The 12427-nt window shown below is 40.0% G+C and overlaps 1 protein-coding gene across 2 annotated transcripts; it reads right to left on the bottom strand.

Annotated features, from left to right (window-relative positions):
- Positions 1 to 107: 107 nt before the first annotated feature.
- On the bottom strand, positions 108 to 10415 carry LOC113447706 (interleukin-36 receptor antagonist protein-like). 2 transcript variants are annotated; one of them, XM_087938929.1, is made up of 6 exons: positions 10308 to 10378; positions 9313 to 9408; positions 8158 to 8363; positions 5030 to 5203; positions 2852 to 2985; positions 108 to 472 (listed from the first exon to the last, which is right to left on the bottom strand). In XM_087938929.1, the coding sequence occupies exons 3-6, from the start codon at positions 8240 to 8242 to the stop codon at positions 218 to 220; spliced, it is 648 nt and encodes a 215-aa protein (XP_087795055.1). In that variant the 5' UTR covers positions 8243 to 8363; positions 9313 to 9408; positions 10308 to 10378; the 3' UTR covers positions 108 to 217. The 2 variants fall into 2 exon arrangements, with proteins under 2 accessions (XP_087795055.1, XP_087795054.1); XM_087938928.1 differs by lacking the exon at positions 9313 to 9408 and having other exon boundaries at positions 10308 to 10415.
- Positions 10416 to 12427: the final 2012 nt, after the last annotated feature.

The following is a 12427-nucleotide window of genomic DNA, read 5'->3' on the forward strand; positions in this document are numbered from 1 at the left end:
ATAAATATAACCACAGGATATCATTCTATTTTTATTATTTAGCAAAGAATAATGTTGACGATATATGAAAAAGTAGGCATTACTTAAATGTCTTATGACCTGAGAAATTCCAACATTTTTGCTCAATCTGCTAAAAGCATCCTCAATTGTATAAAACTGAAACTTTTACTTACTAATAAACCTACATTTCCCACAAAACCTGAAGTAGGCATTTGTCTTAAATAATTCTCGTAATGACAAGTTCCGCTTTTTCCTTCCTCTCACTTGTTTCAAAATAAAAAAGGGTAATGCCTGTGCCTCCTTTTTGACCAAGATTGATAGGTTTGTTAGGTTCAGAAGACGTACTTATGAACCAACCAGGGAACTGGGCAGATTCAAAAGAGCATGTTTCTGAGCTGCCATCCATCTTGCTGTAAAAACTGAAGTCCAAAAGCTTTTGGTTTTGATTGTATAACTCCATAATGTTTCTCTCCTAAGAAAACATGAAAAAAGTGTTAAAAGCAATATTAATAAAGGAGAATATTTGTAGCTCAGGATTAAAATTAAGGGTCCTTGCTGCTCTCTGAGCTTGTTTTCTTGCAGATGTTTCATTACCCAAACTAGGTAACATCATCAGTGCAGTTTGAGTAATGAAACATCTGCAAAATAACAACCCAGCTCAAAGAGCATCAAGGACCCCTCAGAAGTAATATTGCAACAATAGATTGGCTGGAGTTGACTGCAGGGTTTGAGGTCCTGAGGAAAAAAGCCTGAAAGCAGGTCCTTTGCCTATCAACATATTCTACTTCCTCCTCGTTCCTCTTGGGATGACAAAAGTCCAAGCTAACCTGGCCAATTCAGCAATTGTTTTTCATATTCCAATGAAAAGCTAAATTAAACCTTATGAGTAATTAGAAGGATGGCCAGATCCAGACTCACAGCAAGGGGAAGACCAGGTGGTCTTCAGATTGTGCATAGCTCATCTTGTCACAAAGAATCAGGCAAAGAGGAAGGAACTAAAATAAAGAACCAGAGTAAGCATCATCTGAAAATCCTACTAGAGGGAACCTTCCCAAGACTACCACAGATTCTTGACCTCAAGAACAAAACAAGTTAGCTTGTGAATGGCCTTTCAGAACCAGCTCTTCACCAATGAAAATTAAATGAGAAGGGAAATGTTCTTCAAGGAAAAACGAAGTTTGAAAAACAGCACCTTTGGGAGAACTAACAACTGTGACCTCTCAAAATGAGAAGCAGGTGGATTCAGGAACTGTTCATAACAAATATCTCAACAACAGTAATTGAAATTGCACTTTTAAGAATAAGGAACATGTAATTAGTGACCTAGTAGCCCATAAACCAGGTTTTATGTTTTAATGTTGGATAACTTCATGCTGTAAGTGGATCCTATTAAAAACAAATCAAAAGCATGGAAGGACAATATAAAGAACATAGTGTGGTTACTATGCAATCAGATATTTCCCATTGTGACATTTCCAGAGCTCTACTTTGCTCTGGAGACCAACTACAATGTATAACAAACATTTGTACCAGGGGTGGGATTCAAAAATCCCAGCAACCAGTTTGCTGCCTGGTTGCTGGGTGGGCGTGGCCATGGTAGGCATGGTCTATCAGAACTTCCTGTTACCGGATTCTGGTGGGCCTCCAGAACCTGGGGGAGGCCTCCCATGAGCCTCTGGGAGGGCGAAAATGGCCTCCCCTGGGCTCTGGAGGCCCACCAGAATCCGGAAACAGGCCCATTTCGTGCCTTCTGGTTTTTCCAAGAGAGCCATTTTTTGCCTTCCCAAAGGTCCGGAGGCCTCCCCTGGGCCTCTGGGAGTGCGAAAACAGCTTTCCCTGAGCTCTGGAGGCCCTCTGGAAGCCAAAAACAGGACAGTTTCCAGACTTCCAGAAGGCCCATTTTTCCGCCTCCCAGAGCCTCTGCGTGGACCCTGCACTTACCTCCATCGAAAATAGGCCATGTGGAGACTCCGTGGGGGTGGGGGCCAGCTGGTCGGTTGAAATACCAGTTCGGCAAACCAGATGTAACTTTAACAAAAGCAGAGTGTATAAGCCAGGGGTGGGATTCTACCAGTTCGGATGAACCAGATGTAACTTTAACATCTGGTTCATCCGAACTGGTAGAATCCACCCCTGGCTTATACACTCTGCTTTTGTGAAGGGTCCTTTCAATTTAAAGAAAGCCAAATCCACATTTAAGACTTTACAGTTAGCCCTCAAACCTCAATGAACCATATTTTCATTGTAAGCATATTTTTTCAAAAATTAAAATCAAAGAAAGCTTTCTCCCTACCTGGCAAGCTTTAGAAGAGCAAAAGTTTATCCAATTTCAAAATGTAGCAATCAATATTGTGAAAGGGAAGAACAATGTTCCCAAGAAACTCTCAGGTTTGCTATCTTCTCCGTGTCTTGGAATTCAGCATTTCCACTTAGCAGCTTCACTTGGGTGAAGACTCTAGTAGTTGTTTTTGTGCAAGATTTAGAGGAATTAGATTTTGTTGATTTAAGGTTAGATTTTGTTATTGTGTTTGGCAGGGGGAGGACTTAATATGTCAAGTAAGCCCAGCACATTTGATAAGAGTTGTGGCGTGGTGACTGGAATGCAGTATTTGAGACTAATTCTGTCAACTGCCAGCAGTTTAATTATCATTGGCTCAAGGTTGACTCAGCCTTCTATCCTTCCGAGGTTAGTAAAATGAGGACCCAGATTGTTGGAGGCAATATGCTGACTTTGTAAACCTCTATAAAATGGTATATAAATCTAAGTGCTATTGCTAGGTGCATGGCTCATTATACTTAGGGAAAACCCTAAAAATGAATTAATAAGCAAATTGCCATTGTTACAACTCACCACTAGGTGTAGCTGAGGTTGACCCTCACTAGACGATGTGCAAGACAGAGTATGCGATCCATCTGTGAGACCCATAAAGATGGGTTGCTTTCTTGGATCTAAGGCATTATTGGGGAGCACAGCCATCCACACTTCTGGTGAAGAATGGTAGACAAAAGCCAAGATTAACGTCACACACTTCTTTTGCTGGTTCAGAAAATTTGGATTAAAAATCCACTGACATAAGGCTAATTATAGAACAATAATATAGGCTTCAGCTTATGACCACAATTGACTGCAAAATTTCTGAAACTGAGACATTTGCTAAGTGAGTTTTCCCCCATTTTATGACCCCTCTGTGTTGTTAAGTGAATCATTGCAGTTATTAAGTTAGTAACATAGTTGTGAAGTGAATCTGGATGCTCACTGACTTTGCTTGTCAGAAAGCCGCAAAAGGGGATCACAAGGCCCCAGGACACTGGAACAGTCATAAATATGAGCCAGTTGCCAAGTGTCTGAATTTTGACCATGTGGCCATGGGTATGCTGCAAAGTGTGAAAAACTGTCATAAGTCACTTTTTTCAGTGCCGTTATAACTTTGGTCACTAAATGATATGTTGTAAGTCGAGGATTACCTGTAAACTCGTTAGCATCCAATAGGAACGTATCTGAGACCTCTTTAGAATTGCAGAGGGGGTAGGTGAATTGAGCATATAGCTAGTTTCATTCTCAGTATGCAGTCCACGACTTACAATTCATTTAGTGACAATTCCAAGTTACAACAGCGCTGAAAAAAGTGACATGTTTTCACAGCATCCTCTGGTCACATGATGAAAATTCAGAGCTTTGATAACTCAACTTTATGACGGTTGCAGTGTCCTGGGGTCATGTGATCACCTTTTGTGACCTGACAAGCAAGATTCACTTAACAACTGGGTTACTGACTGAATAATTGCAGTGATTCACTTAATAGCTGTGGCAAGAAAGGTCATAAAAAGGGGCAAAATTCACTTGATATGTCTCACTTAGTATCAGAAATTTTTGGCTCTATTGCAGTCTTAAGTTAAGGACCATGTATAGTAAGATAATACAGCAGTAACTACACAAAAGTTCCTAACCCCTGACACTTCCATTACCCACAATTTTAAAACGTGTCCTCTGACCAATGATGCTTGCCATGCTTGTTACTATCCCATCATGTAGCCACCCAGAAACCCAAACAGACATTAAATGAGAAGCAGAAACTGAGACCAGGAACTATTTTCATTTCTGCTGGAAGATTTCCTCATAGGAGAAGGACAAGAATGCTGCTGAGCTGGCACAGGTGTAGCCTTTAAAAAGGGACTTGTGGAAAGACAGGGAGGCTTTTAGAAGGCAAGGTGTAGTGAGCACTGATAATGCTGTCCTATTTTGGGTAATGAAACATCTGCAGCCAAGGTCAGAGAGCACCAGGGATCACACATTTCAACCCTGAGCTACAAATATTTTCCTTTATTGGAAGTGTAATGGCTGGCAACCAAAGCTATGACAGCATTGGAAGACTTTTAGCAAGGAGGAAATGTTCTAAATTGGACTGAGCAGTGACACACTATTGAGAAGTGGGTACTCTCCAGTGGGACAAAACTCTCAGAAGCAGAACAAACATGATAAGATGAGTGCTGGAGGGAGAGATGAAAATTATGTTTTCCAATGAGAGGGAGAAAGAAAGAGAGAGGGAATGTTTTAGACCTTATCTTAATTCAAAATAAGGGTATGTAGAGTCTGTTGAAATAGATGAGTTTACATGCATGTCAAATCAATATTAAAGAGTTCATAAATGAGCAATTAGAGAACATTTAAGGTGCATAATGTTCAATAGAATTCTTTCTACAATTTAATTTTAAAGCCATGGCTTTATTCCTTCCCTTTTGATTATCAGTAAAAAGAAGCAACAGAAGACAGGATAATTCAGACTTGGCTCATCTAACTATAAATAACTTGCTAGCTCTTGCTAATGGATCAAAAGTAAATAATAATCATCATCCTTATCATCCTTATCATCATCATCATCATCATCATCATCATCATCATCATCATCATCATCATCACAGTAGATGTTTTGCACTGTCTCCCATCAAATCCTCAGAACGAATAAACAGCCCAAAATGTTCCATCAATCATACTGGGAGAAGATAATATCTATCTATCAGAGTTTGGTACCTGGTGAATTGAAATCCAGGGGGTTTGCTATCAGCATGCTGTTGACCATGAAGAGGAATTTCTGACTAATATCCCAAATTCGGAACAAGCGGGGTTCCCTTAATCTTAGAGGCTCAAGCACATGAGGTGGTTTAGAGGGTTTCAGATGTGACATGTTCAGATCTGGATAGTATGCTATGGAAAAGATACACATAAGTTTACACATATTCATTCTGCATGAATCCATGCAAGCAAAGGAAAAGTACGGTCAGTTAGTTTGGTTCAGCACTCCATTCAGCAAATGTATCATTTGTCAACTGCCCCATTTATTTTGGGGGTTGCAGCTCAATGATGCAAGGAAAGGGTCAGTAAGGCCCTGGACATTACTGTTTTACATGATCAAAATATGCAATGGGGAATGACTGATTGGAATGATCTGTTTGTCATATTTATGTGTGCATTATGTATGAATTTATTTTGTTCATTCAAACCTCCTCTTGAAATTCTACTTAAGGTTTATTCTTATTTTGTGCCAAAGAAACCCACCTTCCTTTCAAGAGAAGATCAAGAGCCAAAGGAATGCTAGATTTCACACCACTTAATATGGAACTCATGTGTATATTACAAAACTTAATTGGGTAGTGATATTGCAATATTTGTTTTTACTTCTTGCTAACATTTGGATAGTGGTTAAGGCACCAGCCCAGAAAGCTAGAGACCATGAGTTCTAGCCCTGCCTTAGGCATGAAAGTTGGCTGGGTGATTTTGGGCCAGTCACTCTCTCTCAACCCAACTCATCTTGCAGTGGTGGTGTTGTGTGGATAATAGGAGAAGAAAAGTGTGTTGAATATGTTTGCCACCTTGAGTTATTTGTAAAAATAATAAAGCAGGATGCAAATAAATAAAAAGTATAGTATGGTATAGATTGTATAGTTTAGATGAAAAGCAGGAATTAAAGAGCTATGTCTTTGTCCACATTAATATCGATGTGGCACCTGAAAGATTTCTAATTCTAAATCTGATCTTGAAAGTTGAAACTGTCCCCAACTTTGCTGTCTCCCAGAGTCTTATTTGCTCTCCATTTGCTCGCTCTCTCCCTCTCTGTGTCTCTGTCTCCCTCTCTGTCTCCCTCTCTGTCTCCCCCTCTCCCTCTCTCTCTCTGCCTCCCCCCCTCTCTCCTCCTCCCTCCCTCAGACACACTTTCATCTTCTTCTTTTCTTCTGCTTTTTGCTTCCCACAATTTCCTGGCTTTCCCTTGGTAGGGAACCTGGCAAGGCCAAACCACTCCTGAGCTCTATTGCTATTGTATTTGTTTGTTTCAAATTGACCCAGTTTGCAAAACTGGTTTTTCTAGCAGCCATAGTAGGAGGTCACTTCTCTCATTGCCTGTCCTGTAGGGTAAGAGCATCTGTTTTACTTAATAATCCTGCTGATGCATACAGATAAAAAATTGCTTGAGTCAAGCTTGATCCCTGGTGATTTAAGGGCATATTCTTGTAGTTTACTTGGCAATAGTATGGAATTGTTGAAAGAAGAATGGTTCAGTTCCAAGCCGGGAGGAAAACACTGGTACAGATAACAGAAAACAGATAATCAGAGTTGGAAGGGACCTTGTAGGTCATCTAGTCCAACCCTCCGCCCAAGCAGGAGACCCTACACCATTTCTGACAAATGGCAGTCCAATCTCTTCTTGAAAGTCTCAAGGGATGGCACTCCCACAACTTCCTAGGGCAAGCTGTTCCATTGGTTGATTGTTCTCACTGTCAGAAAGTTTCTCTTTATTTTCAGGTTGAATCTCTCCTTGGTCAGTTTTCATCCATTATTCCTTGTCTGACCTACAGGTGCCTTAGAAAATAGCTTGACCCCCTCCTCTCTGTGGCAGCCCCTCAAATATTGGAAGACTACTATCATGTCTCCTCTGGTCTTCTCTTCACTAGACTAGCCATGCCCAGTTCCTGTAACATGAAGAGTAACTGGAAAGATGGTTTAAAAGATGGTTTAAGCAGAACTACATTGATGGTCCTCGGCAGTTGACCACATGGAGTTGGGAGAGGGGGCGTTTGTGTTTACTTGAGCTTTGACTTCCGGGAAGGCCATTTTTCACCTTCCCAAGGGTCCAGAGGCCTACCTTGGGCTTCTGGGAGGGTGAAAATGGCCTCCCCCGGGCTCTGGAGGCCCGTTTTCAAACTTCTGGTACTTCCAGAAGGCCCATTTTTTCCCCCTCCCAGAGCCTCTGCGTGGACCTTGCACTTACTTGCATCAAAAATGGGCTGCCTGGAGACTCCTGGGAGGGGTAGGTGGGGCCAGCTGGTTGGTTCAAATACCAGTTTGGCAAACCAGATGCAAATTTAACATCTGGTTCACTTGAACCAGTCCAAACTGGTAGAATCCCACCCCTGGTCATAGCTAAGGTTGTCTGAGCTCCCTGGTTTGGTTGAAGCTTGGCTGATGTAATGTGCTTAGGAGATTGTGCCATGTGGTGAGCTCTGCTGCAAGATGGGTTAATCCTATTATATTGTGTCCTGGAGGGCCATGTCACCCTGGAGCTGGAGGTCTTTTGTCTTGTACAAGGATCTGCCACCTTAAACACTCAAAGAGCCATTTGGACCCATTTCCCACAGAAAACACCGGGAGCCACAAAACCTAGTTTGGCATGGCTAACTCAATGTCACTCCCACCCAGTCACATGACACACACCCCAGCCATGCCTACCGAAGTTTTGTGGCTCCCAGTATTTTCTTTTCTCTAGGAAACAGGTATCTCTCTCTCTCTCTCTCTCTGTGTGTGTGTGTGTGTGTGTGTGTGTGTGTGTGTGTGTGTATCTCTCACATCTCTTTCTGTCTCTTTCTCTCATCTCTCTCTTTCTCCCTTTCTCTTTCTTTCTCCCTCTCTCTTTCTCTCCCTCTTTCAGAACATTTCCTCCTTATTAAAAGTGTGTGATCACTCTAAGTTGTTAAAGCTCAAGATCAGTACATCTACTCTCTTAATCTTATGGTGACGTGTAGATTTTAGATTCATAAATTCATTCTCTTTTAGTTTTTAGTTTATGGATCATAATTACATAAGTATTTAATGATAAATATATTTTACATTATTAAATTGGGAATATCTTTAAAAAAACAAGGAGAAAAATAATAAATAATTTTCACCCTGCTGTTGTCTCAACTGTTGGAATAATTCCTTCATTTCCTCATCCCAGCTCTTCTTATAGCTTTTATTCTTCTGGATCTCCATTTCTATTTGTCCCAGTTATTCCAGGTTGGTTGTTGCTTCAGGTTTTGGAAAAATTTTCAACACTTAATATTACTGTCCTAAGAGAATGTGTTAAAAGGAGTTGGCATCATAAAGTGTGATTCTAGAGAGAAAGAGAATAGAGATACCACTCAGCATATTCTGAACACTCACCAAATGGAAATGTCTATGGGGATTTTCAATCAGCCAGGACATGGTTATCCCAAAGGTGCTTTTTCAAAAGGCAACTGGATTTTCTTTGTTTTTCTGGAAGACATTTCGCTTCTCATCCAAGAAGCTTCTTTAGTTCTGGAGCTTTTTGAATGTGAAGGGAAACATCTTCAAGGAAAAACAAAGAAAGCCCAGTTGTTTCTTGAGAAAAGCACCTTTGGGACACCAAATGGAGAGATTTCTTCTGCTGGAAAGAGATCTGTTGGTGTTTCTGGACACTAAATTTTTTTTGAAATTTGTGTATCATGGATTTTTCCCACTTCCCATAAAATCTCTGCTGCTGAGTATCATGAAAACCTTGGCTTCCTTCATATCATCTTTACTCTTTTTGAATCTCTTAAACATATTTTTTTCTATCCTTATCATTTATATTATAGTACTACTAAATCTTCTATTATCTATTCTATTATAGATTATTCTATACTCTCCACAGATTCATCCCCATCTCATCTCATGTTTCTTCCTAATGTTTAAATAACAGCTCCTTTCCTGATGAAATGTATTATTTTACTAATGTATTGTTTAACAAATGTATTTCTCTCAGAGAACCTTATTTAATTAATCTATAAATATATTTGATTTGTTTGTTAGAGAAAAATTTGGATGCCTTATTTCCTACTTGTCACACCCTGAATTACCTATACCAGTATCTCTCTTATGTTCTAAAATAGGGAAAACTTTAAAGGTGGATTCAAGAGCCACTGTTAGGTGAAGCAACAATGCAGAATGATTGAGTTAGTATCATGCACCATCAATTGGTGGGGTGGGATCTCCAACCAAAGGCAGTGGGGGGCAGGAAGACATTTTGGAATTTAGTTATTTAAATATGACAAATCTCTTACGCAGCTTTTAATGTTGCTTCTGGATTTTTCCTGCTTCCAAGGAAAATAAAGTTCAGCAACATAGAGAGATGCACCCTATATCGAGTTAGGCTTGTTCTAAAAAGGAATTGAAGATCAAAAACTAGCTTAGAAAGCAAATGGTAAAAAGCAAAGTAGAGCAAAGATGTATTACTCAATTCTTGAAAAGGTAAAGCATCTGAGGTTGCAATCTTATTTTGTTCAGAGGGAGAGAAAATATTAACTCTTTCAAATCTAAATGCAATCAACGTCTTCTCCTCCTCTTCCTCCTTTTCCTTCCCTCTTTCTATTTCCCCTTCTCCTTCCTTCTCCTTCTCCTTCTTCATTCAGGAGATGTATAAGAATTTCCATATCATTTCCAAAGCCAGTTTGGTCTAGTGCTGAAGGCATCAGGCTAGAAACTGTGAGACTGTGAGTTCAAATCCCTCCTTAGGCTGATGACTTTGGGAGAGTGTAAAGACTTTATATTGCAAAAAGGGTTTAGTCCATTTCTCCCAAATCTTCCTATCACCTATTCAAGATTTACATGTCTATTTTCTAATGAAAAATTGGAAAAGTGAAAATTATTTACAGAATAAAACAACAAATAGTCCTGTAGCATATCATGGCATCAGGTTTTGTCAAATCTACTTAATAAATTGATTAGTTTTCTCTGTAAAGAACACAAAGAGACAGAGAAACCTACACACAAAGAGGTTTAATAGCAAATTCAGCAATAGCACCCTCAAGATCAAACTGATTAAAATCAAACAGCAGGGTGATGATTTCTTAAAAAGAGAAGACAATAGCAACTCATAAAAGTCACAGGAACCCGGTTATTAAAAACTCCAGAAAATTAATTCATATTCTAATCTGGTCCTCAGATGACCACAACAATAGATGGAAAAATTGGCCAAGAAAGAATTTAACACTATGGAATTTCTTAGCCCTGGAAACAGACATGGACAGAACATCGAAAAGTATAATTAAGATTGTACCTGTCCTGGTGTAACAATCTTTCTTTGGCCTTCTCTGTCCACCTCTGAAATTTTACACCCTTTATAGTCACTCAACGACACTGGTGGGTGTGCCTTCTAAGTGAAATTGTCCCATAAATGGTTTGGCATTAAGCTTTTTCTTCTTTAAGGAATTATCTGGACAATGCAAAACATTTCCTCAAGTGAAAACATTAAAGAATACTTAGTTCAATTTCCCCCTTCCGCAAGGGGAAATATTGTTTTGGAGAAGAATTCTCATTAGAAGCATTTCAAGCAAAAATGACTGTGTTTGTGTGTGTGCATGCATTTAAACTATGTGGACTCCTAGTTGAGGAGGAACCGGTCTTACAATGGTCAGATTTCACAAATTGTGTGGTTTCTAACATACAGGTGAAACTCGAAAAATTAGAATATTGTGCAAAAGTTCATTTATTTCAGTAATGCACCTTAAAAGGTGAAACTACTATATGAGATAGACTCATTACATATAAAGCAAGATAGTTCAAGCCGTGATTTGTCATAATTGTGATGATTATGGCTTACAGCTCATGAAAACCCCAAATCCACAATCTCAGAAAATTAGAATATTACATGCAATCACTAAAACAAGGATTGTACATAGAACAATATCGGACCTCTGAAAAATATAAGCATGCATATGTACTCAGTACTCTTTTGCAGCGATTACTGCCTCAATGCAGTGTGGTATATAAGCTATTAGCCTGTGGCACTGCTGTGGTGTTATGGAAGACCAGGATGCTTCAATAGCGGCCTTCACTCTATGGGGTTCAGGTCAGGCGAATTTGCTGGCCAATCAAGCACAGTAATCCCACAGTCATTGAACCAGGTTTTGGTGCTTTTGGCAGTGTGGGCAGGTGCCAAGTCCTGCTGGAAAATGAAGTCAGCATCCCCATAAAGCTCATCTGTGGAAGGAAGCATGAAGTGCTCCAAAATCTCCTGGTAGATGGCTGCATTGATCCTGGACTTAATGAAGCACAGTGGACCAACACCAGCAGATGACATGGCTCCCCAAATCAACACAGACTGTGGAAACTTCACGCTGCACTTCAAGCATCTTGCAGTGTGTGCCTCTCCATTCTTCCTCCAGACTCTGGGTCCTTGGTTTCCAAGTGAGATACAAAAGTTGCTCTCATCAGAAAAGAGGACTTTGGACCACTGAGCAACAGACCATTTCTGTTTTTCTTTGGCCCAGGTAAGACACTTCTGATGTTGTTTGTTGTTCAGGAGCGGCTTGACAAGAGGAATATGACATTTGAAGCCCATGTCCAAGATCCGTCTGTGTGTGGTGGCTCTTGATGCACTGACTCCAACCTCAGTCCACTCCTTGTGAAAGTCCCCAACACTTTTGAATGACCTTTTCCTGACAATCGTCTCCAGGCTGCGGTCATCCCTGCTGCTTGTGCACCTTTTTCTTCCACACTTTTCCCTTCCACATAACTTTCTATTAATGTACTTTGATACAACACTTTGGGAACATCCAACTTCTTTTGCAATTACCTTTTGAGGCTTTCCCTCCTTATGGAGGGTGTCAATGATGGTTTTCTGCACAACTGTCAGGTCAGCAGTCTTTCCCATGATTGTGATTCCTACTGAACCTGACTGAGAGACCATTTAAAGGCTCAGGAACCCTTTGCAGGTGTTATGGCTTAATTAGCTGATTAGAGTGGGACACTTTGAGCCTAGAATATTGAACCTTTTCACAATATTCTAATTTTCTGAGATTGTGGATTTGGGGTTTTCATGAGCTGTAAGCCATAATCATCTCAATTATGGCAAATCATGGCTTGAACTATCTTGCTTTGCATGTAATGAGTCTATCTCATATATTAGTTTCACCTTTTAAGTTGCATTACTGAAATAAATGAATTTTTGCACGATATTCTAATTTTTCGAGTTTCACAAGGGTATTCCATACCTTATTGTCTTGCTCAAAACATTTCCTTCCTACCAGGTGCCAATTAACTATGAGGAGAACAGCCTCCATGCAGCCTTCTGCTCCTTACACATTCTCTACCTGAATCTAAAAGAAGACCTAAGGATAGATCCCAACCCCTGGAGTTTCCTCCAAGTTACATTATTGAAACTTTGCAACAAAATGC

The sequence above is a fragment of the Pseudonaja textilis genome, chromosome 9 (assembly GCF_049901715.1).
Source record: "Pseudonaja textilis isolate UNSWEBS1 chromosome 9, rPseTex1.2, whole genome shotgun sequence".
Lineage (NCBI taxonomy): Eukaryota > Metazoa > Chordata > Lepidosauria > Squamata > Elapidae > Pseudonaja > Pseudonaja textilis.

Excerpts from the sequence above, each read along its gene's own strand:
- LOC113447706 (XM_087938928.1), bottom strand. The coding sequence starts at position 8,242 with ATGGAGATCCAGAAGAATAAAAGCTATAAGAAGAGCTGGGATGAGGAA. Across the intron at positions 2,986-5,029 it reads CCTGGATTTCAATTCACCAG|AAGTGTGGATGGCTGTGCTC; the intron begins GTACCAAACTCT and ends ATTCTTCACCAG. Across the intron at positions 473-2,851 it reads AACCTCAGCTACACCTAGTG|GAGAGAAACATTATGGAGTT; the intron begins GTGAGTTGTAAC and ends ATGTTTTCTTAG.